At 60.4% G+C, this 23,475-nt stretch overlaps 2 protein-coding genes across 7 annotated transcripts in view; one reads left to right on the plus strand and one right to left on the minus strand.

The window, feature by feature from the left end:
• Window positions 1-2,703: 2,703 nt before the first annotated feature.
• Window positions 2,704-7,612, plus strand: LOC131082878 (uncharacterized). Of its 6 annotated transcripts, none has more exons than XM_058023064.1 (2): window positions 2,704-3,483; window positions 3,775-6,526. In XM_058023064.1, the coding sequence occupies exon 2, from the start codon at window positions 3,940-3,942 to the stop codon at window positions 5,890-5,892; it is 1,953 nt and encodes a 650-aa protein (XP_057879047.1). In that variant the 5' UTR covers window positions 2,704-3,483; window positions 3,775-3,939; the 3' UTR covers window positions 5,893-6,526. The 6 variants fall into 6 exon arrangements, 4 of the variants coding, with proteins under 4 accessions (XP_057879047.1, XP_057879049.1, XP_057879048.1 ...); XR_009114389.1 differs by lacking the exon at window positions 2,704-3,483 and adding an exon at window positions 6,768-7,612 and having other exon boundaries at window positions 3,706-6,491; XR_009114390.1 differs by lacking the exon at window positions 2,704-3,483 and adding an exon at window positions 6,607-6,731 and having other exon boundaries at window positions 3,706-6,491.
• Window positions 7,613-9,792: 2,180 nt separating this feature from the next.
• The window catches only part of SHANK3 (SH3 and multiple ankyrin repeat domains 3), a 147,417-nt gene continuing 133,734 nt past the window's right edge, over window positions 9,793-23,475 (minus strand). The window contains 1 exon segment of the mRNA XM_058022231.1: window positions 9,793-10,341. Within this exon segment, the coding sequence (XP_057878214.1) occupies window positions 9,795-10,341 (547 nt within the window). The 3' untranslated portion in view covers window positions 9,793-9,794.

Here is a 23,475-nt window from a genome sequence, read left to right on the forward strand (position 1 = left end):
CAGCGGGCGTGAGGGCGTGGCACATGCATGGGCAGTGAGGGCCTGGCCGGACAGCGGCCGGCCGGCCGGACAGCGGCCCCGCCACGGATGGGGCCGGCGGGGCCGGGGGTCCCCCGGGAGCTGAGTGACCCCGGGGGGTTCTGCTCTTTGTCACAGTCGGGGGAACGGACGGGCGGATGGAGGGGGGCGATGGCGCCGGGCTGGACAACGGAAAAATATCGACAGCTCGGGGGGGAAAAAACCCCTTCGGAAGCAGGGGGGAAAAGAAAAGGAAAAGTGTCTCCCTTTGTACAGCGGAAAAACCCGAGTGGTGGAGAAGCCATGAGAGGAATCACAGTAATGCCGCGGCCCGGGGCGGGGGCGGCGCGGCCGGGGGCGGCACGGCCCTGGGGTTGGCGTGGCCGAGCCGTGGTCAAGGGGTCGGCGTGGCCAAGAGGCCAAGCGGTGGTCAAAGGGTCAGCACGGCTGAGGGGTAGGCGTGGCCAAAGGGCCGGCACGGCCAAGGAGTTGGCATGGCCGAGGGGTGGTCAAGGGCTTGGCACAGCCAATAGATTGGCATGGCCACAGGGTTGGCATGGCCAAGTGGTCAACACGGCCAATGGGTTGGCATGGCCGAGGGGTCAACACGGCCAATGGATTGGCACGGCCAATGGATTGGCATGGCTGAGGACTTGGTGTGGCCAACGGGTTGGTGTGGCCAAGGGGTGGTCAAGGGCTTGGCATAGCTGATGGGTTGGCATGGCCAAGTGGTCAACACGGCCAGTAGATTGGCATGGCCGAGGGGTTGGCATGGCCAAGGGGCCAGCACGGCTGAGGGCTGGTCAAGGGCTTGGCACGGCCAATAGGTTGGCATGGCCGAGGGGTTCACATGGCCAAGTGGTCAACACGGCCAATGGGTTGGCATGGCCAAGGGGTTGGCGTGGCTGAGGGGTTGGCGTGGTCAAGGGGTCATCCTGGCCAATGGGCTGGTGTGGCCAAGGGTTGGCGTGGTTGAGGGGTTGGCATGGCCAAGTGGTCAACACGGCCAATAGATTGGCATGGCCGAGGGGTTGGCATGGCCAAGGGGTTGGCGTGGTCAAGGGGCCGGCATGGCCGAGGGGTGGACAAGGGCTTGGCACAGCCAATAGGTTGGCATGGCCGAGGGGTTGGCGTGGCCAAGGGGTGGCCAAAGGGTGGTCAAAGGGTGGGCACGGCCGATGGGCTGGCATGGCCAAGTAGTCAACACGGCCAATGTGTTGGCATGGCCGATGGGTTGGCATGGACAAAGGGCCAAGGGGTAGTCGAGGGGTTGGCACGGGCAAGGGGCTGGCATGGCCGAAGGATTGGCATGGCCAAAGGGCTGAAGGGCAGTCAAGGACCTGGCACAGCCAATGGATTGGCATGGCCAAGGGGTCAGCATGGCCGGGGGCTCAGCATGGCTGACAGGTTGGCGTGGCCAAAGGGGCCAAAGGGTGTTCAAAGGGTCGGCACGGCCAAAGGGTTGGCGTGGCCGAGGGCTTGGCATGGCCAAGGGCCAAGGGTCCTTAAAGGGTCAGCACAGCTTAGGGGTCAGTGTGGCTGTGGGGTCAGGGTGGCTGTGGGGTCAATGGGTCTCAGGGCTGACCAAGGGTTTGGCACGGCCAAAGGCTTGGCATGGCCGAGGGGTCGGTGTGGTCAAGGGGCCAGCCTGGCCAATGGGTTGGCATGGCCACGGCATGGCCGAGGGGTTGGCATGGCCAAAGGGTTGGCATGGCCAAGGGGTTGGCAGGGCCAAAGGGTTGGCGTGGCCGAGGGGTTGGCAGGGCCAAAGGGTTGGCGTGGCCGAGGGGTTGGCATGGCCAAAGGGTTGGCGTGGCCAAGGGGTCAATGTGGCCGAGGGGTCAGCACAGCCGATGGGTTGGCGTGGCCGAGGGGTCAGCATGACCCTGGGACTGGCGTGGCCGAGGGGTCAGCGTGACCCCGGGATTGGCATGGCCGAGGGGTCAGCGTGGCCAAAGGTTTGGCATGGCCGATGTGTTGTTGTGACCGAGGGGTCAGTGTGACCCGGGGGCTGGCAGAGCCGGGGGTGGCCGGGGGGTCAGTGTGGCCGGGGGGTCAGCGTGACCCAGGGGCCAGGCCGGGGTCAGGGGTCAGCTGGGCTCCCGCTCTGCCTTCTCCCGGATGGCTTTTCCAAAGGCAAGGTGGCCCCGGCTCCGGAGGGGTCCGGAGCGGGCGGGCGGCGTGGCCGGAGCGGGGACAGGAGCTGGGGACACTGGGAATCACTCCCGGGAAGGGGACGGCAGCGCTTTGGGAACGGCCACGGCAGCGACCCGTGGCCGATGGGCACCGTGGGGTCCTGGTGGTGGCACCGTGGCACTGGGTGGGTGACCCTGGCCGCCGGCACGGGGCCACCCCCAGCCGGTGGCACAGCGGGGGGGACACGGAGGGGACACCGGGGGTCTGTGCTGGCAGCTGGAGGGGCCGCCCCAGGCGAAGCCAGTTCGCCCGGGGACCCTGATGGCCTTTTGGAAGTCCCTTGTCCAGCTCTGCCACGTCCCCGTGGCAGCGCAGGGGACAGGGATGGGCAGGGGACGGGGGTGGGCAGTGCAGGGGACAGGGATGGGCAGTGATGGGACAGGGATGGGCAGTGCTGGGGACAGGGATGGGCAGTGCTGGGGACAGGGATGGGCAGTGATGGGGACAGGGATGGGCAGTGCTGGGGACAGGGACGGGAAATGAGGGGGACAGGGATGAGCGGGGCAGGGGACAGGGATGGGCAGGACAGGGGACAGGGATGGGAAATGAGGGGGAACAGGGATAGGCAGGGAACAGGGATGGGCAGGGCGGGGGATAGAGACGGGCAGGACAGGGGACAGGGATGGGCAGGACAGGGGACAGAAATGACGAAGGAGGGGGACAGGAATGAACAGGACAAGGGACAGAAATGACAAGGGCGAGGGACAGGGATTGGTGGGGTAGGGGACAGAAATGAAAGGGCTGGGGACAGGATGAGTGGAGCAGGGCACAAGAATGAACGGGTAGGGGACAGGGGTGACCTGAACAGGAGACAGGGGTGAGTGGCACAGGGGACAGGAGTGAGGAGGGCTGGGGACAGGAATTTATGGGACGGTGAACGGCCATGAGCGGGACGGGGGACAGGAATGAGCGGGGCTGGGGACAGAGATGAGTGGGACAAGGGACAGGGATGAACAGGACAGGGATGAGTGACACAGAGGGGAGGATGAGTGGGGCAGGCGACAGGGACAAACGGGACAAGGGAACGGAATGGGGATGAGAGGGGCTGGGGACAGGGATTAACGGGACAGGGATTAACGGGACAAGGGGACAGGGATGAGTGGTACAGGGACAGGGATAAACGGGACAAAGGGACAGAGATGAGTGGCACAGAGGACAGGATGAGTGACACAGGAGACAAAGGATGAGTGGGGCTGGGGACAGGGATAAACGGGACAGGGATAAACGGGACAGGCATGAGTGTTACACGGGACAGGGATGCTGGCACAGGTGACAGGGATGAGTGGCACAGGGGACAGGGATGAGTGGCACAGAGGACAGGATGAGTGACACAGGAGACAAAGGATTAGTGGGGAGAGGGACAGGGATAAACGGGACAAGGGGACAGGGATGCCTGGCACAGAGGACAGGGATGCCTGGCACATAAACAGGACAAGGGGACAGGGATGCCTGGCACATAAACGGGACAAAGGGACAGGGATGCCTGGCACATAAACGGGACAAGGGGACAGGGATGTCTGGCACAGGGAACAGGGATGCCTGGCACATAAACGGGACAAGGGGACAGGGATGCCTGGCACAGGGGACAGGGATAAACGGGACAAGGGGACAGGGATGCCTGGCACAGAGGACAGGGATGCCTGGCACAGGGGACAGGGATAAACGGGACAAGGGGACAGGGATGCCTGGCACAGAGGACAGGGATGCCTGGCACAGGGGACAGGGATGTCTGGCACAGGGAACAGGGATGCCTGGCACATAAACGGGACAACGGGACAGGGATGCCTGGCGCAGGGAACGGGGATAAACGGAGCAGGGATAAACGGGACAGGGGACAGGGACAGCAGGACGAGGAGGCTGCGGGGACACACGGGGCAGCTCGGTGGCAGCGCCGGGCGCTCTCGGGACGGGCAGCGCGGGTGGAAGTCGCCTTCTCTGGCGTGGGGCCTGACTGGGACGAGCCGTGGTGTCCCCGCGAGCGGCGCGGGGGACACTCAGTGTTCGCCAACACAGGTACGGCTGCAGCTGCTTCAGCGGGAGCTGCGGGTGCGGGCCGGGCACGGCCGCGGCTCCGCGGGCGCGGAGCGGGCACCGCCATTTCCGCCCTCGGGGGGCGCGGAGGAGGACGAGGAGGAGGAGGAGGAGGGAGGGGAAGGCTCCTCCGAAATGGCGAGAAGGCGCACAGCTCTCCGGTCCCAGAGCGAGCTTGAGCGGAGCGGTTGCGCTCCGCGGGTTCGGCCTCTCGCGGCGAGAGGCGGCCGCGGGCGGGGGTCTCCGTCTCGGTGTGGCCCCGACAAACAGCTGCGGAAGGGGCGGAGACCCGGGACACCCGGCGGGACGCGCCGGGCTGCCCGCGCTCAGGCCACCACTGTCACTGCCACCCGCGCCCGTGGCGCCTGCGGAGCCCCCGAGCCTCAGGGGACACCGGGGGGGCTCCGCGAGGGGACACCGGGACAGCGGTGCCACCCAGGGGACACCGAGAGCGCCGGGGGCTGCCGGGGCTGCGGGGATGGGGAGGGACGGGGGAGAGGGACGGGGAGGGACAGGCAGGGTGGGCAGGCAAGGGGGGTCGGGCAGGATGGGCAGTGCCAGGCAAGGGTGGGCAGGCAAAGCAGTCAGTGCCAGGCAGAGTGGTCGGTGCCAGCCTGGGGTGGTCAGGGGGTCAGACAGAGTGGTCAATGGCAGGCAGAGCGGTCGGGGCGGCCAAGCAGAGTGGTCAGTGGCAGGCAGGGGTGGTCAGGCAAGGCAGTCAGTGCCAGGCTGGGGTGGTCGGGGTGGTCGGGCAGTGCCAGGCAGGATGGTCAGGGGCGGCCAAGCAGAGTGGTCAATGCCAGGCTGGGGTGGCCAGGCAGGGTGGTCGGTGCCTGGCACGGGTGGTCAGAGAGAGTGGTCAGTGTCTGGCAGGGTGGTCAGGGCAGTCAGTGCCAGGCAGGGTGGGCAGTGCCAAGCTGGGTGGTCAGAGCAGTCAGTGCCAGGCTGGGTGGCCAGGCAGGGTGGGCAGTGCCAGGCAGGGTGGGCAGTGCCAGGCAGGGTGGTCAGCCAGGGTGGGCAGTGCCAGGCAGGGTGGTCAGGGCAGTCAGTGCCAGGCAGGGTGGGCAGTGCCAGGCAGGGTGGGCAGTGCCAGGCAGGGTGGGCAGCCACGGGCGCGTCCCCACCGGGATCCCCCAGGGGAGCGGCCCCGGGAAGGGACAGGCAGAGGAATTCCCGGGAATTCCCCAATCCCACAGCGGCGCCATGGCACCGGGACGTGCTCCGCCCGCCATGCGACATTCGACCGTGCGACATGCCGGAACGCGACATTCCCGCGTGCGACATTCCGCCGTGCGACATTCCCGCAGGCGACATTCCGCCGTGCGACATTCCCGCGTGCGACATTCCCGTATGCGACATTCCACCGTGCGACATTCCGCCGTGCGGCATTCCGGCACGCGACATTCCGCCGTGCGACATGCCGGAACGCGACATTCCACCGTGCGACATTCCACCGTGCGACATTCCACCGTGCGACATTCCGCCGTGCGACATTCCCGGCGGGATGCGGAGGGGCCGGGAGCGCCCCGGGATGCGCGGAGCGGCTCGGGACAGCACCGGGAGGTGGCGGAGGGACACGGGGACAGAGGGGACAGGGAGCGGAGGGGGCAGGGGAGAGGCACAGGAGGGTGGCACGGCATCGTCTAGGATGGGATTGGGATGGGATGTCGGATGGGAGCTGGGGTTGGGATCTGGGACGGGATGTCAGATTTTGGGTGGGATTTGGGGTGGGATCTGGGATGGGTTGGGATTTGGGGTGGGAGCTGCCAGCCTGTTCCTGTGCCCGGAGTGTCCCGGGAATGCCGGACACAGCGGGGACACAGAGCGAGAGTGGCACCGGCCGGGCAAGGGGAGTGGGGATGGATTTGGGGGATACAGGTGGGATGGATTTGGGGGATAAGGGTGGGATGGATTTTGGGGAGATTGCACAGGGTAGAGCTGGATTTGGGGGCGCAGGTTTGGTCGATAAGGGTGGGATGGATTTAGGGACACAGGTGGGATGGATTTGGGGGATAAGGGTGGGATGGATTTTGGGGAAGATTGCACAGGGTCGGGCTGGATTTGGGGCCACAGGTGAGGTGAATTTGGTGGATAAGGGTGGGATGGATTTTGGGGACGTGGGTGGGATGAATTTGGGGGTACAGGTGAGGTGAATTTGGGGGACAAGGGTGGGATGGATCTGGGGGAGATTGCAGAGGGTGGGGCTGGATTTGGTGGATAAGGGTTGGATGGATTTGGGGGCACAGGTGGGATAGACTTGGGGGCACATGTGGGCTGGATTTGGTGGATAAGGCTTGGACGGATTTGGGATAAGGGTTGGATGGATTTGGGGGCACAGGTGGGATAGACTTGGGGGCACAGGTGGGCTGGATTTGGTGGATAAGGCTTGGACGGATTTGGGGGCACGGGTGAGGTGAATTTGGGGGTAAGGGTGGGATGGGTTTGGGGGCACGGGTGAGGTGAATTTGGGGGTAAGGGTGGGATGGGTTTGGGGGCACAGGTGAGGTGAATTTGGGGGTAAGGGTGGGATGGATTTGGGGGCACAGGTGGGCTGGATTTGGTGGATAAGGGTTGGACGGATTTGGGGGCACAGGTGAGGTGAATTTGGGGGTAAGGGTGGGACGGATTTGGGGGCACAGGTGAGGTGAATTTGGGGGTAAGGGTGGGATGGGTTTGGGGGCACGGGTGAGGTGAATTTGGGGGTAAGGGTGGGATGGGTTTGGGGGCACGGGTGAGGTGAATTTGGGGGTAAGGGTGGGATGGGTTTGGGGGCACGGGTGAGGTGAATTTGGGGGTAAGGGTAGGACGGGTTTTGGGTCCCGGTGGGAGGGCGCAGGGCGGGGCTGGGTTTAGAGGGCGGATTGCGGGGAGGTGACCGTGGGTGGGGCTGGCACAGAGGATTTGGGGGCCGAGGGTGACACTGGGTGACATTTGGTGACACCGCGGGGCTGGCAGGGCAGATCTGGGGACACGGGCGCTGATTGCGGGGGAGAGGACGGGGACGGGACCTTGGCGGGGGCTGCGGGGACACGGCCGAGGGCAGGACCTGAGCTGGGCGGGGGGCACCGGGCGGGCGCGGTGGCACCGCGGTGGCGCAGGGGAGGGGCCGGGACGTGCCGGGCTCACCGAGCCCGCCATTCCCGGCTTGTTTTTGTTTTCTTCCCGGGATATTTTTTCCCGGCTTGTCGCCCACCGGGCCCTTTCCCGTTCCCGGCTGGGACAGCGGGGTGGCAGCCGGGCACGGGGACAGAACGGCGGGGGTCGCCACGGGGATGAGGGCTCGGGGAAAAGGAGATGGCACCGGGGACCCTCCTGGGGACAGCCCGGTGCCCCAACAGAGGGCAGGGACATCCCGGGGACATCCCGGTGCCCCAACAGAGGGCAGGGACATCCTGGGGACATCCCCGTGCCCCGACATAGGACAGGGGACATCCCGGGGAGGTCCCGGTACCCCGACACAGGACAGGGACAACCTGAGGACATCCCGGTGCCCGAAACAGGGCAGGGGACATCCCAGGGAGGTCCCGGTACCCTGACACAGGACAGGGGACATCCTGGGGACACCCCGGGGGAGCTCCGGGCCCTTTTCCCTGGCAAGGTCGGAAAGGTTCGGAGATGTTGAGGGTCAGGACGGAGCTCCCTGTCCTCCCCTCTTAGCACCAGAAGAGTTTTGTTAATGCCTTCCTGGGGGCCTCGCTCGGCTTTTGGGAGCACCGAGCCCTCCCCTCCCGGCCAGCCGGGCCGCCCCCGCCCGGGGGACACGCGGGTGGCGCTGGGGACACCACGGGGAGCGTCCCCTGCCCCGGGCATCGTCCCCACGGCCACCACCAGCCCTGGGACCCCCAAAATCGGGGACACCTCCCTGCTGTGTGCCTGGAAGACTCGGTGTGTCCCAAAACGCAAGTTTGTGTTTTTGTGGTTGTTTTTTTGTGTGTGTGTGTGTGTTTTTGTGATTTCTCTGAATTTTCACAAATCCAGAGCGTCTGAAAGGAGCTGTTTCGGGTTGGTGGGGAGGGGGATTTTAGGGGTTTTTGTGGTGTGTTTAAAAAGACTTTTTCACATTCATTCAGTCGCTTAAAAACTCCCGCGAGCCACGGGCGTGCCGGGAGCGTCTCCTCCAGTCCAGAGATAGGAATTCTTTTAGGAAAATCCTAACAAAAATCAGGTGGCTATAGCTCTGGAGATATAGATATATAGATATTCTCTCTTTCCAAATATAGAGCTGCTTAAAAAGATGCAAAACGAGGGATGAGCAGGATTTTGGGGGGTGGGGGTGGGGGGGCGGAAGGGGCGTGTGGGGAGGGGGGAGGATCCTGTAATTCGTTATCTCGTGGGGCTTATCAGCTGCTCTCTAGATAAATGCACGGAGATTAAATAATTTCCCATCAACGCTTTTCCCCCCTTTTGGAAAAAACAAGACCCCAAGCCCAGAGGAAATCAAACCTTTCCCACCCCCCGCCCCCTCCCCTCTAAACGTTGCCAAAGCGATTTTTTTTTTTTTTTTTGTTTTTCGTTTTTTTGCTGCGGGATTCGTCCCCCCCAGCCTCCCGACATTCCCAAACATGCTTCGATCCATGCGCTCCTCGCTCCCTCTCACCCGGCCGGGGCAGCAGCTCAGAGTCCGGGGGGGTCCGCCTGGCGGGGGGGGCTCTTCTGGCACGGCCTGGCACGGCTCGGGGTGGCACGGCCGCCGCTGGAGCCTTCCCGGCCCTTCCTTCCTTCTTTCCTTCCTCTTTTCCTTCCTCCCTTCTTTCCTTCATCCTTCCTTCCTTCCTTCCTTTCTCCGGGAGCGCCGCCGGGATGGCCCTGCTGGAGCCGCCGCCTCCGAGCCCGATGGGGACACCTGGGGGGGACCCGGGGCCACCTCCTGGCAGGGACACCTGGGGGGGTTCAGGACCCAGGGCCACCCCCCGATAGGGACACCCTTGGGAGGGGGCAGGACCTGGGGCCACCCCCTGACAGGGACAATTCTGACCCTGCCGGGGACACTTGGAGGGGTTCAGGACCCGGTGCCACCCCCTGGCAGGGACACCCGGGGGGCTCCAGGACCTTGGGGCCACCTCCAAGCCGGGCGGGGACAGCTGTGAGTGACACCGTCGGGGACGTCTGGGGGGTGTCGGGACCTGGGGCCACCTCCCGGCAGGGACATCCGGGACTCGTCAGCACCTGGGGCCACCTGTGAGCGCGGCAGGGCCACCCGGGAGGTGCCACCCCCGCAGGTGCCACCCGCCCGCTCTGGGGCTCCAGGCCGCGTCGCCGCCGGGGTGCCACCACCGCGCGCGTGGCCGGTGCCACCCGGGCGGGGCGCACGGAGCGATTTACAGGCCGGGCCCTCCGGGAGAGCGGGAACGAGGAGGAATTTCATGCAACATTCCTGGGCCGGAGGCGGCGGCGCGGGGCCGGGGCGGGAGCGGGCGGGAGCCGGGGATGGGGGGGTCGGCGGCCCCGCGCCCTCAGTGCAGCGCTCGGAGAAGGAGAAGGAGAATCCGAGTGGGTTTTCTTGGCTTGGGAATTCCGCCCCGCCCTTCCCACGGCGGCTCCGGGCGCGGTCAGCTGTCCACCAGCTGCTTGAGCGCCCGCTCGATGTTCATGCGGTGCCCCACGCGGGTCACCCCCAACTCCACGAAGTCCTCCTTGGTCAGGGCGGGCAGGTGCGTGCCCTCGATCTCGTGGTCCTCGAACTTGTCCCGGTGCTCCACCAGGTTGATGCTCTCCAGCCAGTCCCCCACGTCGTACTTGTTCCACAGGTGCAGCGGCTTCTGCATGAAGGGCCGCGGCGGGTGCAGCGTGTGCAGCGGCGGCCCCGGCGACGGCGACGGCGACGGGGAGCGGCTGCGGGCGCTGACGCTGCGCACCACGAACCGCACCTCCTTGGGCTCGTGCGGGATGGAGAGGCTGGAGGACTTGAGGATGGTGGGGGGCGTCAGGCCGTAGGGCCGGACGGTGCTGAGGGGCTCGGGGCGCTCCAGCGCCGCGGGTTTGACGGGGCTGGGCGTGCGGCGGGTGACGGGGTAGCGGCTGCCGGGCCGCACGGTGAAGGTGGTGCCGGAGCTGCGCTGGGAAATGGTGCTGAGTTCTCCTAAACTACTGAAAAGTCTGCGGAGAGAGCGGGGAGGCGGGGGGAGAAAAGAGAGGAGAGGGAAGGGGTGAGGCCGGGTTTGGGAACGGGGGCGCGAATCCAGCGGGGTTCGGGGAGGTTCGGGGCGGGGGGACGCGGCTCGGGAGGGATATCCCGCTGGGGATGTCCCAAAGATTCCGGCAGCGCCGCCAGGGTGGGGGTTCCCGGCCGGTCCTGCCCTCCTGGCACGGCTCTGCGCCCCCGAAGTGTCCCAAACCCTGGGGACAAGGACCCTGAGCCCCGTCCTGCCCCGTCCCTCCCACCCCGTGCTGATCCCACATGGAACGGGAGCGACCCAGCGGAGAAAAGCTGGGATAAGAGGGAACTTTCCAGCATTTTCCCGGGATGGAGGGACCCTCTGGACACCCCTGGTCACCGGGTGGCCAGGGTGGCGTGAGGAGCCCAGGGGTGGCCGGGCCGGTGTCCCCTCGGCACTGGGACATGTGGGACCCCCTGGCTGTGCCACCGTGGGAATCTTGGATGGGGACAAAGCTCCTCAAAGCGCTGCTGTCCCCTTGGCATTGTCCCCATCCTGCCACTGTCCCCGTGGGATGGACAGGGAATGGGAAAGGAAAGGGATCTGACACCTGGGTGAATCCTAGAAAATCAGAGTCCTGTGCTCTGGAGAGGCTGGGAGAGCTGGGAATGTTCCCCTGGAGCAGGGAAGGCTCCAGGGAGAGCTCCCAGCACATTGCAGGGCCTGCAGGGGCTCCAGCAGAGCTGCAGAGGGACTGGGGACAAGGCCTGCAGGGACAGCACACAGGGAATGGCTCCCACTGCCAGAGGGCAGCCATGGGTGGCATCTTGGCAATGAGGAATTCCTGCCTGGGCTGGCATTGCCAGAGCAGCTGGGGCTGCCCCTGCATCCCTGCAGTGCCCAAGGCCAGGCTGGGCACTGGGGCTGGAACAGCCTGGGACAGTGGGAGGTGACCCTGGATGGGTTTTGATCCCATCCCATCCCATCCCATCCCATCCCTGCCACTCCACTTGTCCTCACTCAGAACTATCCCATAAAACTTCCTTCATCCCGGTGCCTCAGTTTCCCTGCTCAGCCTCCCATCTCAGCTCCCTCCTGGAAAACCAGGACACTCTGGAATGCTGCTGGGATCCACCATTGCCTCGATTGCCACCTCCTGGTTTTGGGAATGCTGATGAACTCCGAGGATCCCATAAATCCATAGCTCTGAAGGGATGAGCTGAACGTGGCTGAAGATCTGCAGGATGAGCCGTGTACCTGATAATTCCCATTTTTGAGCCACATTCCTGCTAACTCCCATTTTTCTGCTTCCCTGGCACAGCAGAGAAGGAATCACCTTTTGAAGCTCTGACAGGGAAAAGCTGGATGTCCTGGGATTTCTTGGATTGTTCCTGGGATCGTTGGGATCTTTTCTGCAATTATTCGGATCATTCCTGGGATCGTTTGGATCGTTCCTGGGATGGCTGGGATAGTTCCTGGGATCACTCCTGGGATCATTTGGATCATTCCTAGGATGGTGGGGATCACTCCTGGGATTGTTTGAATCTGGGGATCACTGGAACTGTTCCTGGGATCGTTTGGATCATTCCCTGTTCCTTGGTGAGGCTCCCGTGCGGCTGCTCCAGTGTTCCATGGTGGGCCTCAAATCCTTGGAATTGTCTCCCACAATTCCCATGGCAGTTTCCAAAGGGGCTCCACCTTGACCACCTCCAGCCTTGGTGTGGACCTGTTCCCAACCTTCCTATGGATCTTCCTCAAACCTTCTCCCAGTCTTCATATGGATGTTTTTCCAATCTTCCTGTGGATCTTCCATCCAACTTTCCTATGGATCTTCCTGAATTTCCTATGGACGTTTCCTGACCTCCTCGTGGATCTTCCTCTGACCTCCTACAGATCTCCGACCTTCCTGAGGGGTTTTCTCCAACATTTCAGTGGAGGTTTTTCCAGCATTCCCAAGGACCTTGTTCCAACCTTTCTACGGATCTTCCTTTGACCCTCCCGTGGATCTTCCTGCGAGATCTTCCTTCCAATGGATCCTAAGGATCTTCCTTCTCTTCTATGGACCTTCCTCCAATGCTGATCCCAAACATAGCCCTAACCCTAATCCTAATCCTGATCTTAATCCTGATCCTGACCCTGATACCGACCGTGATCCTGATCCCAGCCTTGACTCTGGCCCTAATCCTGATCCTAACCCTGACCCTGATCCCAACCCTGGATCTGACCCTAAGCTTAACCTTAACCCTGATCCTAACCCTGACCCTAAACCTGATCCTAACCTTGACTCTAAATCCACCTCAACCCTGATCCTGATTTTGATCCTGGTCCTAACCCTAAAACTGACCCTAACTTTAACCCTGAGCCTAAACCTGACCCTAATCCTGATCCCAATTCCCAGGTAATCCTAACCCTGATCTGCATCCTGATCCCAATCCCGATCCTAATCCTAATCCTAACCTTGACCCAGACCCTGATCCCAACCCTAACTCTGATCCTGACCCCAATCCCAACCCTGATCCTGATCCCAATCCTCACCCTGACCCTACCCCTGGAGCTGGGCAGGGATACTGGGAGCCGGGCAGGGATACTGGGAGCCGGGCAGGGATACTGGGAACTGGACAGGGATACTGGGAGCCGGGCAGGGATACTGGGAGCAGGGCAGGGATACTGGGAGCCGGGCAGGGATACTGGGAACTGGACAGGGGATACTGGGAGCCAGGCAGGGATACTGGGAACTGGACAGGGATACTGGGAGCCGGGCAGGGATACTGGGAAGTGGACAGGGATACTGGGAGCAGGGCATGGATACTGGGAAGTGGACAGGGATACTGGGAGCCGGGCAGGGGTACTGGGAACCGGGCAGGGGTACTGGGAAGTGGACAGGGGATACTGGGAGCTGGGCAGGGATTCTGGGCAAGGACCAAACACTGTCCGAAGTTTTCCTGATCCCGGTCACTCCGGTGGATGGGACGTGGCCATCCCAAAGGATCCAGGAGCAGATGTGGGAGCAGGACACGGAATTCCTGCTGTCCTGAACCCGGGAGCTGCGGGATGAACCTCGGAATGAGCCCTGGGAGGAACCTTGGGATGAGCTTTGGGATGAGCCTGGGAGGAATCTTGGGATATGGAGATGAGCCCTAGGAGGAACCTCAGGATGAACCTCAGGATGAGCCCAGGGAAGAGCACTGGGAGCAATCTTGGGATAGACCTTGGGATGAGTTCTGGGATGAGCCCAGGGAGGAATCTTGGGATGAGTCCAGGAAAGACACTGGGTGGAATCTTGGGATAAGCCCCAGGAGGAGACCTAGGATGAACCTTGGGATGAGCCCAGGGAGGAACCTTGGGGTGAGCCCAGGGAAGAGCATTGGAAGGAATCTTGGGATAAGCCCTAGGGTGAGCCTAGGGATGAGTCCTGGAATGATCCATAGGATGATCCAAGTGCCGCCAGTGCCAACACAGGGGACGGTTCCCCCTTGGTGTCCCCCAAATATCCCAAATTTCCATGACACCAGTGCCAGGATTGGGGGAACGAATTCACGGCTGGATCCCGTGGGATGAGCCCCCATGGCCGAGAGGACCCTCCGGAACGACCCTGCTCCGGGCGTTCCCGGAAAGATCCGGAGCAGGCTGGGAGCTCCCGAGCATCCCGCGCCCCTGCCCCACCCGGGAGCGGAGCAAATCCCTGGGAATGGCATCCAGCAGCCGTCGGGAATGTGGGAACGCGGCCCCCGGCATTCCCGGGGCGTCGGGATCCGGCGCCGCTCTCCCGGGACGGGGCCGCGGCCTCGGGAATTCAGCGCTTGGCAGAAAAGGACAAGGAAAAATCAACCGGGAACGGCTCCGGGAGCCGGGACACGGATGGAGCCGGAGCTCCGCACACGGGACGGGACACGAGGACGGGACACGGGGACAACACGCAGGAAGCACAACCAGGAGCACAGAGCCGGCCATGCACGCTGGGAAATTCCCAGGGGGAATTCTCCGGCCCTCCCCATCCCATGGGTCGCCCCTTCCAGCCCAAGGGAGCTGGAGTGGGAACAGCTTTTCCCGGGATCCCGCTGCTGTCCCATCCCAGCCTGGGGAGTCCTTCTGAAAGCCTCTGGGATATCCTGGAGTCATTGCTGGCAGCAGGGGAATCCCTGGATCCCGGTTTTCCTGCTGCAGCCTCGGGTGGCTTCCCTGGGGGATTGGGATGGAGCAGGATCCCAGCAGCTCCCTCCTCTGCCTCATGGAATGATTGCTCCAGAGGGGCACCTGGGAGCCCCCACCCTGGGGAACCACAGCTGGCTCCTGGTGCATCCATGGTTTGCTGGGATTGGAATGGGGATGCTCTGCCCCCTTTCCCAGAGTCCTTCCCAGGGTATTCTCCACCTTTCCCAGATTCTCTCCCATCATTCCTGGAGTCTTTCCCACTTTTTCTGGGGTCCTTTCCCACTTTTCCTGGGGTCCTTTCCTCCTTCCTGGGATCTCTCTCATCTTTCCTGGGATCCTTTCTCACCTTTCCTGGGGTTTCTCCCACGTTATGTGGGATCTCCCACTTTTCTTGGAGTCTCTTCCAACATCCTGGAGACCTCTCCCACCTTTCCTGAGATCGTTTTCCCACCTTTCTTGGGGTCTCTCCCACCTTATCTGGGATCTCTCCCACTTTTCTTGGAGTCTCTTCCAACATCTTGAGACCTCTCTCACCCTTCCTGGGGTCCTCTCTCACCTTTCCTCGTGTTTTTCCCACCTTTTCTGGGATCCTTTCCCCACTTTTCCTGGGGTCTCTCCCACCTTTCCTGGTGTCCTTCTCTTTTCCCACTTCCTGGTGTCTTTCCCACCCTTCCTGGGATCTTTTCCATCCTTCTGGGGTCTTTTCCACCTTTCTTGGAATCTGTCCCACTTCTCCTGGGATCCTTCTCCCACCTTTCTTGGGGTGTCTCCCACCTTATCAGGGATCTCTCCCACTTTTCCTGGAGTCTCTTCCAACATCCTTGAGATCTTTCCCACCTTTCCTGGTGTCCTTCCCTACTCTTTCTGTGGCCTTTTCCCACCTTTCCTGGTGTTTTTCCCACCTTTTCTGGGATCCTTTCCCACTTTTCCTGGGGTCTCTCCCACCCTTCCTGGTGTCCTTCTCTTTTCCCACTTCCCGCTGTCTCTCCCACCCTTCCTGGAGGACTGAGCCGCTCCAGGATCTCCCCAGCCCACAGCCCCAATCCCCCGGGATCCCGACGGGAATTTCCTCAGCAGGAACACCAGCGGGAAGAGCCGGACACGCCACCACAGCACAGGGACAGGGCCATGCTCCCGAGGGACGCGCACATCCCGGGGCCGGCGCCGCTCCCTCCGGAACATCGGGAACGCCGGCGGCAACGGGGACGAGGGAGAGACAGGTGAGGAATGGGACATTCCCGGTGGGATGGAGCTATGGAATGGGAACGTGCTCACTTACACAACTCGCCCACCCTCCGGAGGCCAGAGGCGGATCTAGGACAGAGCAGCGGGACATGCACATGGAAGCAGGAAAAGAGGCAATGAGAGAAATGTTAGCTCCGGTCCGGGAAGCGCCACACGGAAAAAGAAGCCACCGGACGTCGATCCCGAGGGATTCGGGGCCGGGAGAACCGCGGGAATCGATCCGGCCTTGGTGTTCCCTGAGTGGAGACCCCCGGGTGGGTTTGGGGAGAGTTGGGGATTGGGAATGGGGGAATGGAGGGGGTGGGAACTGGGGGGGAGATCGGGATGGTTCCCGTGGGATGGGTGAGGGCGTGGCCAGCCGGGAATGGGGCGGTTGGAATTGCATGGATTCAGCCAAAGCCTGGAGGGTTGGACAGCGACAGAGCTGCTGGGAGGGCTGGGAAAAGAGGGAACAGCAGGGAGGGATTCGGAAAAGGACCAGGGATTTGGGAAAGAGAGGAATTCGGGAAAGACAGGCAAATGGGAAAGGCAGGGAATTCAGGAAAGGCAGGGAAATGGGAAATGCAGGGATTTAGGAAGGGCAGGGATTTGGGAAAGAGGCGGGGATTTGGAAAGAGAGGAATTCGGGAAAGGCAGGGATTTAGGAAGGGTAGGAATTTGGGAAAGAAGTATTTGGGAAAGGCAGGGAAATGGGAAAGAGGAAATTGGGAAAAACAGGCAAATAGGAAATGCAGGGATTTGGGAAGGAGAGAAATTTGGGGAGGAGGGTGGATTTGGGAAAGGCAGGGATATCGGAAAGAGGGATTTGGGCAAGGCAGGGATTTGGGAAAGGAAGGAAACAACAAACGCATGAGAAAAATGCCCCACAGCCAAAACAACACCGAGCAGCCGACACAAAATTCCCAAGTTTTTCCATGTCCCCCCGGGGCTGGTGACAGTGACGGTGCCATCAGCCACCCCCAAAGGCCACGGGATGTTCCCGGGGATTCGGTGCTTCCCAGAGGGAATAACCTGTGCAAGTTGCCCGGGATCCCTGGGCTGTGCTGTCAGGAAGGAGGGAATGGCCTCATCCCACCTGGATATGGACCAGGAGCTTCCAGGTTTGGAATGTTGGCTCCAAACACCCCCAAACCCCTGGATTATTCCCAATTTTAACCCTTTCTGCAATGGAACAGGCAGGAAATGCCAGAGCTGTGCTGGGAGCAGGGACACCTCGGGAATGCCAAAAGTTGGGAGCTGCCATTGGAGCAGAGTCTGGGAACATTTGGGAATGTGGATTTGGGAATTTTTGGGAAGGACGCATGGTTATCCCTTGGGAAAAACATCCCAAGGGGCCCAGGCCGGAGCAGGGATGGGGAGGAGACCCAAGGGGGTCTCAGGCTCCAGCAGGGATTTGTCCGGAGCGGTTTTGGGATTGGGATTTATCCATGAGCTCTGTCCCGGAGCAGGGACAATCCAGAGCAATCCCGGGAAGCTCCAGCAGGGAGCTCTGGCAGGATCAGGGATGTTGTAACTAAAATTCCTTTTTTTCCTTCTCTGATCCCAGCAGTAAAAGGGAATTCCGGGCTGGAATCCATAGGAAAATTCCCAATTCCTCGAGTGTTGCCCCTGGGCCTTCCCAAGGCAATCTCTTCCCATGAGAGATCCTGCAGAACATCCGGAGCTCCCTCCTTCCCTGAACTCCACCTGGAATGGATCCCTCTGGATTTCTCCAAGGAAAATCCCCTTTCCCACGATTCCCACCTCAAGGAAAAGGTGACAAAGCCCAGTTTAACGGGAACACGGGGACAATTCCACTCTTCCCACTCTGAGGCTCCCTCAGGACCTGGAGCTCATCCCTTGGAGCTCCAGGCAGCCCCACTGCTCTTCCCAAATTCCCAAAAAGCCCGTTTCCTTGGGATGAGCGTGATGGGTGATGCTGGGATGGGAGAAGCCAGCGGAGCGGTGACGTGGGGACACGGTGACACCGGGACAGGACACGTGCTGGGGGGACCCTGTCTCCTTGTAGGCATCAAACCCTTCCCAGATCCTGCAGCACCTCCGAATCCTCTGGGATCAAGGGCTGGGAGGGTCCTCTCAGTGCAGGCCCCCAGAATTCCCGATTTTCCACAGCTCAGCCTTTGAGAACCTGGGGAAATTCCATGGAAACCCAGAGGGGAAGGGATCCAGGGGATCCCACTGTGCCTGGGGACCCCTGCAGCAGCCTCTTCCCATGGGAAGTGGAATCCATGGAGCCCAGTGGGAGGGAGGGTGGAGAACACAGGGGTTGTGGCCGTCGGCAGCGTGGCCACCTCCATCCCAATCCTGGTGACCTCCATCCCAATCCTGGTCACCTCCATCCCAATCCTGGTCACCTCATTCCCAATCATGGTCACCTCCATCTCAATCCTGGAACCTCCATCCCAAACAATCCTGGCTACTTCATTCCCAAACTTTGCCACCTCCTTCCCAGTCCTGGCCACCTCCACAGTCCTGGTGACCTCTCCAGATGTGGTGGGAGGGGGTCACCTCCTTCCCATTCCTGGCCATCTCCTTCCCAATCCCAGCCACTCCTTCCCAATGCTTGCCACCTCCTCTCTAAATTTGGCCACCTCCTCTCCAAAAGTGGCCGCCTCGTCCCCACCCCTCCCTGCCACACAAATCCCCCCTATTCCCACTCTCCCTCACTCAGCGATCCCAATCCCCCTTTTCCTTCCCTCCCCACAGCCAATTACCTCGATTTTCATCCCAAATCCCTGCTTCCCGTGGGAATTTCCCCGGGAAGAGTCCCCAAGCCTACAAGGAAACAGGGGGGTGTTTTTCCAAGCTTTTGCTGGGATGTGACACCACTCCCGGGACACGGAATTCATTCAGGATCGGAGAAAAAGAGGCAGCTTTACCCTAAAAGGAACTAAAACCCCAAAGGGCTCAAGTTTCTTCTCCTTCTCTCTCAGATCTGTGGGAATACAAAGGAATTCATGGAATTGCAGAGCAGCACCGGAAACGCTCCCTTTGGAAGCTCGAGTTCCGCTTCCCAGGAGCCTTTTTTGGGTTAAAGAGAAACAAAGGCACGAGCAAAGACATAAAAAACCCTTGGAAAAGTTTCCCTTTGGATCCAGAGCTCCAAACTGGGAAACTTGGGATGCTCCTGGGAGTCCCCAGGGGCCAGACCTCCTTGGAAAAGCTTCCCCGAACCTGGATCCAGAACCCCAAAATGGAGCATTTGGGATGTTCCTGGAAGTTCTGAGGAGCTGTTGGAAAAGGTCATTGAGCTGGGATCCAGAGCCCCAAACTGGGACATTTGGGATGCTCCCGGAAGTTCTGAGCAACCAGAAGCCCTTGGAAAATCTTCCCTGAGCTCAGATCCAGAGCTCCAAACTGGGACTCTTGGGATGCTCCCGGGAATCAGTGGAAACCAGGACCCTTTGGCAAAGCCCTGCCTCACCTGGAGCCCCAAACTGGGATATTTGGGATGCCCCTGGAAGTCCCCAGGGGCCAGAACTTCCCCTGAATCTGGGTCCAGAGCCCCAAAACAGGACATTTGGGATGTTCCTGGAACTTCTGAGGAGCTGTTGGAAAAGCTCCATTGAGCTGGGATCTGGAGCTCCAAACTGGGATATTTGGGATGTTCCTGGGAGTTCCCAGAACTCCTTGGAAAAGCTCCCCCAAGTCTGGATCCAGAGCCTCAAAATGGGACATTTGGGATGTTCCTGGAATTTCTGAGGAGCTAGAAGCTCCTGGAAAATCTTCCCTGAGCTCAGATATGGAGCCCCAAACTGAAGCCAGGAGCCAGGACTGGTTGGCAAAGCTTCCCTGAGCTTGACCTTGGATCTGGAGCCCCAAACTCGACATTTGGGATTCCCATTGGGAATCACTTGGAGTCCTTGGCAAAGTTCCCCTGAGCTTGGACCCAGAGCCCCAAACCAGGAGCAATGGGAATCTCTTGAAGTCCCCAGGAGCAAGATCCCTTTGGAAAAGCTCCCCGTGGCCCGGCTCCGGAGCCCCAAAATCTCGGAACTCTCCTGGAATTTGCCTTGGAGATTCATCAACGCCAAAGAAAACCCTGAGAAGAGCTGGAAACCTGTGGCTGGGATTTAGCTGGAAAAACCTTTGGGATGGGCAACGCTCCCACAGTCTTGGACTTGGAGCCTCCTTCCAAATTCCAGAGGAAAATAGGAAAATACAAAGCTCTACCTGGGAAGGACCTGGACAAATCCTGGGCCCTCCACATCCCAAACTCCTGGGAGTTAAATCGTGATTGGTTCGGAAAAGAAAGGGTTTTTGGGATGTTTGGGATGCTCCTGGTGAGTCCCAGAGGTTGGGAAGATGGGTCCAATTGGGATTATGGATGGTGAGAGCCTGGCAGGGCTGGGCGGGGACACGCAACGGGAATGTCTTGGGGAATTTTGCGGGAATGCCGCCTGGAGCACTGGAGCAGTGAATCCGGAGCCAGAGCTGGCTCCGGGCGTGGAATGTGGCTCCCGAAATGCTGGGAATGGCCGTGTCCCCAATGACACACACACACCTGTCACGGTCACCGTCAGCTTTATTGGGGACACGGATGTCACACGTGGAACGCGCTCGGCCCCGCGCGGCTCCCGGCACATCCCGAGCCTCTCCCACGGCTCAGCAGGGTTTTCCCAGGATCCCGGGATTTCCAGGATCCCACCACTGCTCCAGGAATCCCGGACAGGAATCCCAGCCGGGGCAGGGAACAAGAGGGCGTCACCTCGAGGTGAAGTTGGATTTTTGGGAAAATTCCTTCCCCAGAAGTTGATGAAGTGCTGGAATGGGATGCCCAGGGAAGGGGTGGAAGCCCCATTCCTGGCGGGATTAAAAGCCGTGTGGATGTGGCACTTGGGGACACGGGGCAGCGCTGGGAGTGGCTGGGCTCAGTGGGATCAGAGGGATTTTCCAGCCTCAACAATTCCAGGGTTTTGGGTTAAACACGAGGAAGCTGCTCTTGGACACGGCCACCAAGGGCCACCACGGATGAAGGGAAGTTGTCCCCTTGCTCCGCTGCCATTGTCACCGTCCCAGGTGTCCCTGGTCCTGGGATTGTCACCATCAGTGGCCTGAACTGTGACCTGATGTTGCCACTGTCAGAATTCCTTGGGCTCTTTCCCAGTCCCTCGGCTCAAAGGTCCTTCCGTGGACGCCCGGCTTGGGAGGAGACAGAGCCGGAGTTAGAGCTCAGGAAAAATCCATGGATTGGGGCTTCCCGGGTTTCCCAGGGAGCATTCCCACAGGGATCGGTCAGGGAAAGGCGTTGGGCACTGCTCTGGAGCAGGGAATTCCCTGAGCTTGCACGGAATTGCTGGGAATTCAGGATGAATGTGGGGATGGAGGAATTGCAGGATGATTCCTGAATGGCAGCTGCTCCGCCAATCCCATGGATTCAGAGCTGCTGGAAGGGCTGGGGAAGGATCAGGTATGGGAACACCGGTGTCCCCATCCCTGTGGGACTCAAGGCCACCTCAGTGTCCCCATTCCCAGATTCCAGGACACCTCATTGTCCCCTCTGGGGACTCCAGGCCACCTCCCTGTCCCTATCCCTGTGGAACTCCAGGTCACCTCAGTGTCCCTGTTCCTTGAGGAATTCCAAGACCTCTCAGTGTCCTTTTGGGATACTCCAGGTCACCTCAGTGTCCCTGTTCCTTGTGGAATTCCAAGAACTCTCAAGATCCTTTTAGGGACTCCAGGTCACCTCAATGTCCCCATCCCTACAGAATTCCAGGGTCCCCATTCCTGTGGGTCTCCAGGACACCTCCATGTCCCCATTTGGAATTCCAGGTCACCTCAATGTCCCCATCCCTGCAGAATTCCAGGCCACCTCTGGCTCCTGGCAGCTCTTGAGGGACATTCAGGTGACACTTCCTTTCTCTGGACAATTCCAGAGCCTGGAAAACACATCCCAAACTGGGTCACTGCCTCTTACCTAACCGTGCTCCCATTATTCCCTGAATTCACAGCAATTCCATACAAAAAGCCAGGAGAACTCGGACAATGCGGGAGAGCGGCTGCCATCATTAAAAATTCCATTCCCCACCAACTCCCTGGGAAACATTTCAAGTCTTTGACATCCCAAAATTTGTGAGGCCGTGGAAGGCCATGACTTTCCCAAAAGAGAAAAACTGGGAATGTGGGACTCTGCGGGATGGCTGGAAGGGCCGGATTCTGGTGGGGAGCGAGGACGGGATGTGCAGGAAAAGAGGAGGCTCCAGGGGCTGGATGAGCAGGGCACAGAGCCCTGGGAATTGCAGGGATTGCAGGGAAAGCAGGAAGAGAGGATGGAAAAAGGCTGATCCTCAAAATTGGTGAAATCGCTCCAGGGGGAAACTGGGAGGTTGGATGGACACAAATGGAAGGGATGGGGACATGGAAAGGGACATTCCGCTGTCACCAGGAGCCGGAGGATTCCCAGCAGGGAATCCCAAACCAGCGTGGGATCCTGGTAAAAGGGCTTGTGAAAGCCCAGAATTCCCAAAATTCCAGTGCCACTGGAGATGGGCACAGCCTCGATTCCAGAGGATCCCCAGATGGCCTCAGCTCGGGATGAGGGAAGGGACCTTGGGTGACACCTGGCTCCTTAGGGAATCACACTCTTGGGCAGGGAGACACCCCTGGATCCACTCCCAGTACTCCCAGTTTGGATCTGCTGGGAGAGGCTGGAGTGACCCCAGGATGCTCCTGGACCCTTCGTCCCCAAGGCCACCACCTGGAATGTCACCTCCTGTGCCAGCGCCATGCGCCGGAGCAGTTGTGGCTGGGATGGTTTGGTTGGAAAAGCTTTTCCTATGGGAAGGGCTGCCCCTGATCCAGAGCTCCTGGCACCTCACTGAGCCCTGACACCCAGAGGTGACAGCAGGTGACACTTGGTGACACCAGCTCATGGCTGCTCTGTGGGGCTGCGCCTGAAAGGGCAGGACAAGACTCGGAATTTTGGGCCATTTTCTGCTGGGATTTGATATTCCCAAGTTTTAAGGGTTTGGGCTCCCGTTTGGAAGGTTTGGGATAATTTTAGGGTTGGGGGGGTGAGGCAGAACCAGGGTGGTGTTGGTGCCACCATGTTCTGTCCAGGGGGTGCCACGGGCCACCTTTGTGGGACAACACCTGGAGATCCTCAGACATGGAAAAGCCCCTGAAAAAGCCATCCTTGGTACTTGGCCAGGACAGAACACGGAGGGGGTGACCCAGGACTCGACATTGTCACCACAGCATTGTCATCTCAGCATTGTCACCATGGGGTCATCATTGTCATCACATCATCATTGTCATCACAGTATTGCACCTCAGCATTGTCATCATCACCACAACATCGTCATTGTCGCCACAGTGCCGTCATTGTCACCATAGCATTGTCATCGTCACCACAATGTCGTCATTGTCACCATAGCATCATCATCACAGCATCATCAACATGGCATCGTCATTGTCACCACATCATTGCCACCACTGCATCACCACTGTCACCCCTTCGTCATTGTCACCACAACATCATCATGGTCACCACAGCATTGTCACTGTCATGACATTGTCATTCTCATCACAGCATCATCGTCAGGACATTGTCATTGTCGCCATGGCATCATCATTGTCACCACAGTATTATCACCACGGCATTGTCACCACAGCATCTGCATTATCACCACATCGTCATTGTCACCACAGCACTTTCACTGTCACAGCATCATTGTCACCACAGCATCATCCTCAGGACATCGTCATTGTCACCACAGCATCCCCATTGTCACCACAG

Source organism: Melospiza georgiana, chromosome 4, assembly GCF_028018845.1.
Source record: "Melospiza georgiana isolate bMelGeo1 chromosome 4, bMelGeo1.pri, whole genome shotgun sequence".
NCBI classification, from domain to species: domain Eukaryota; kingdom Metazoa; phylum Chordata; class Aves; order Passeriformes; family Passerellidae; genus Melospiza; species Melospiza georgiana.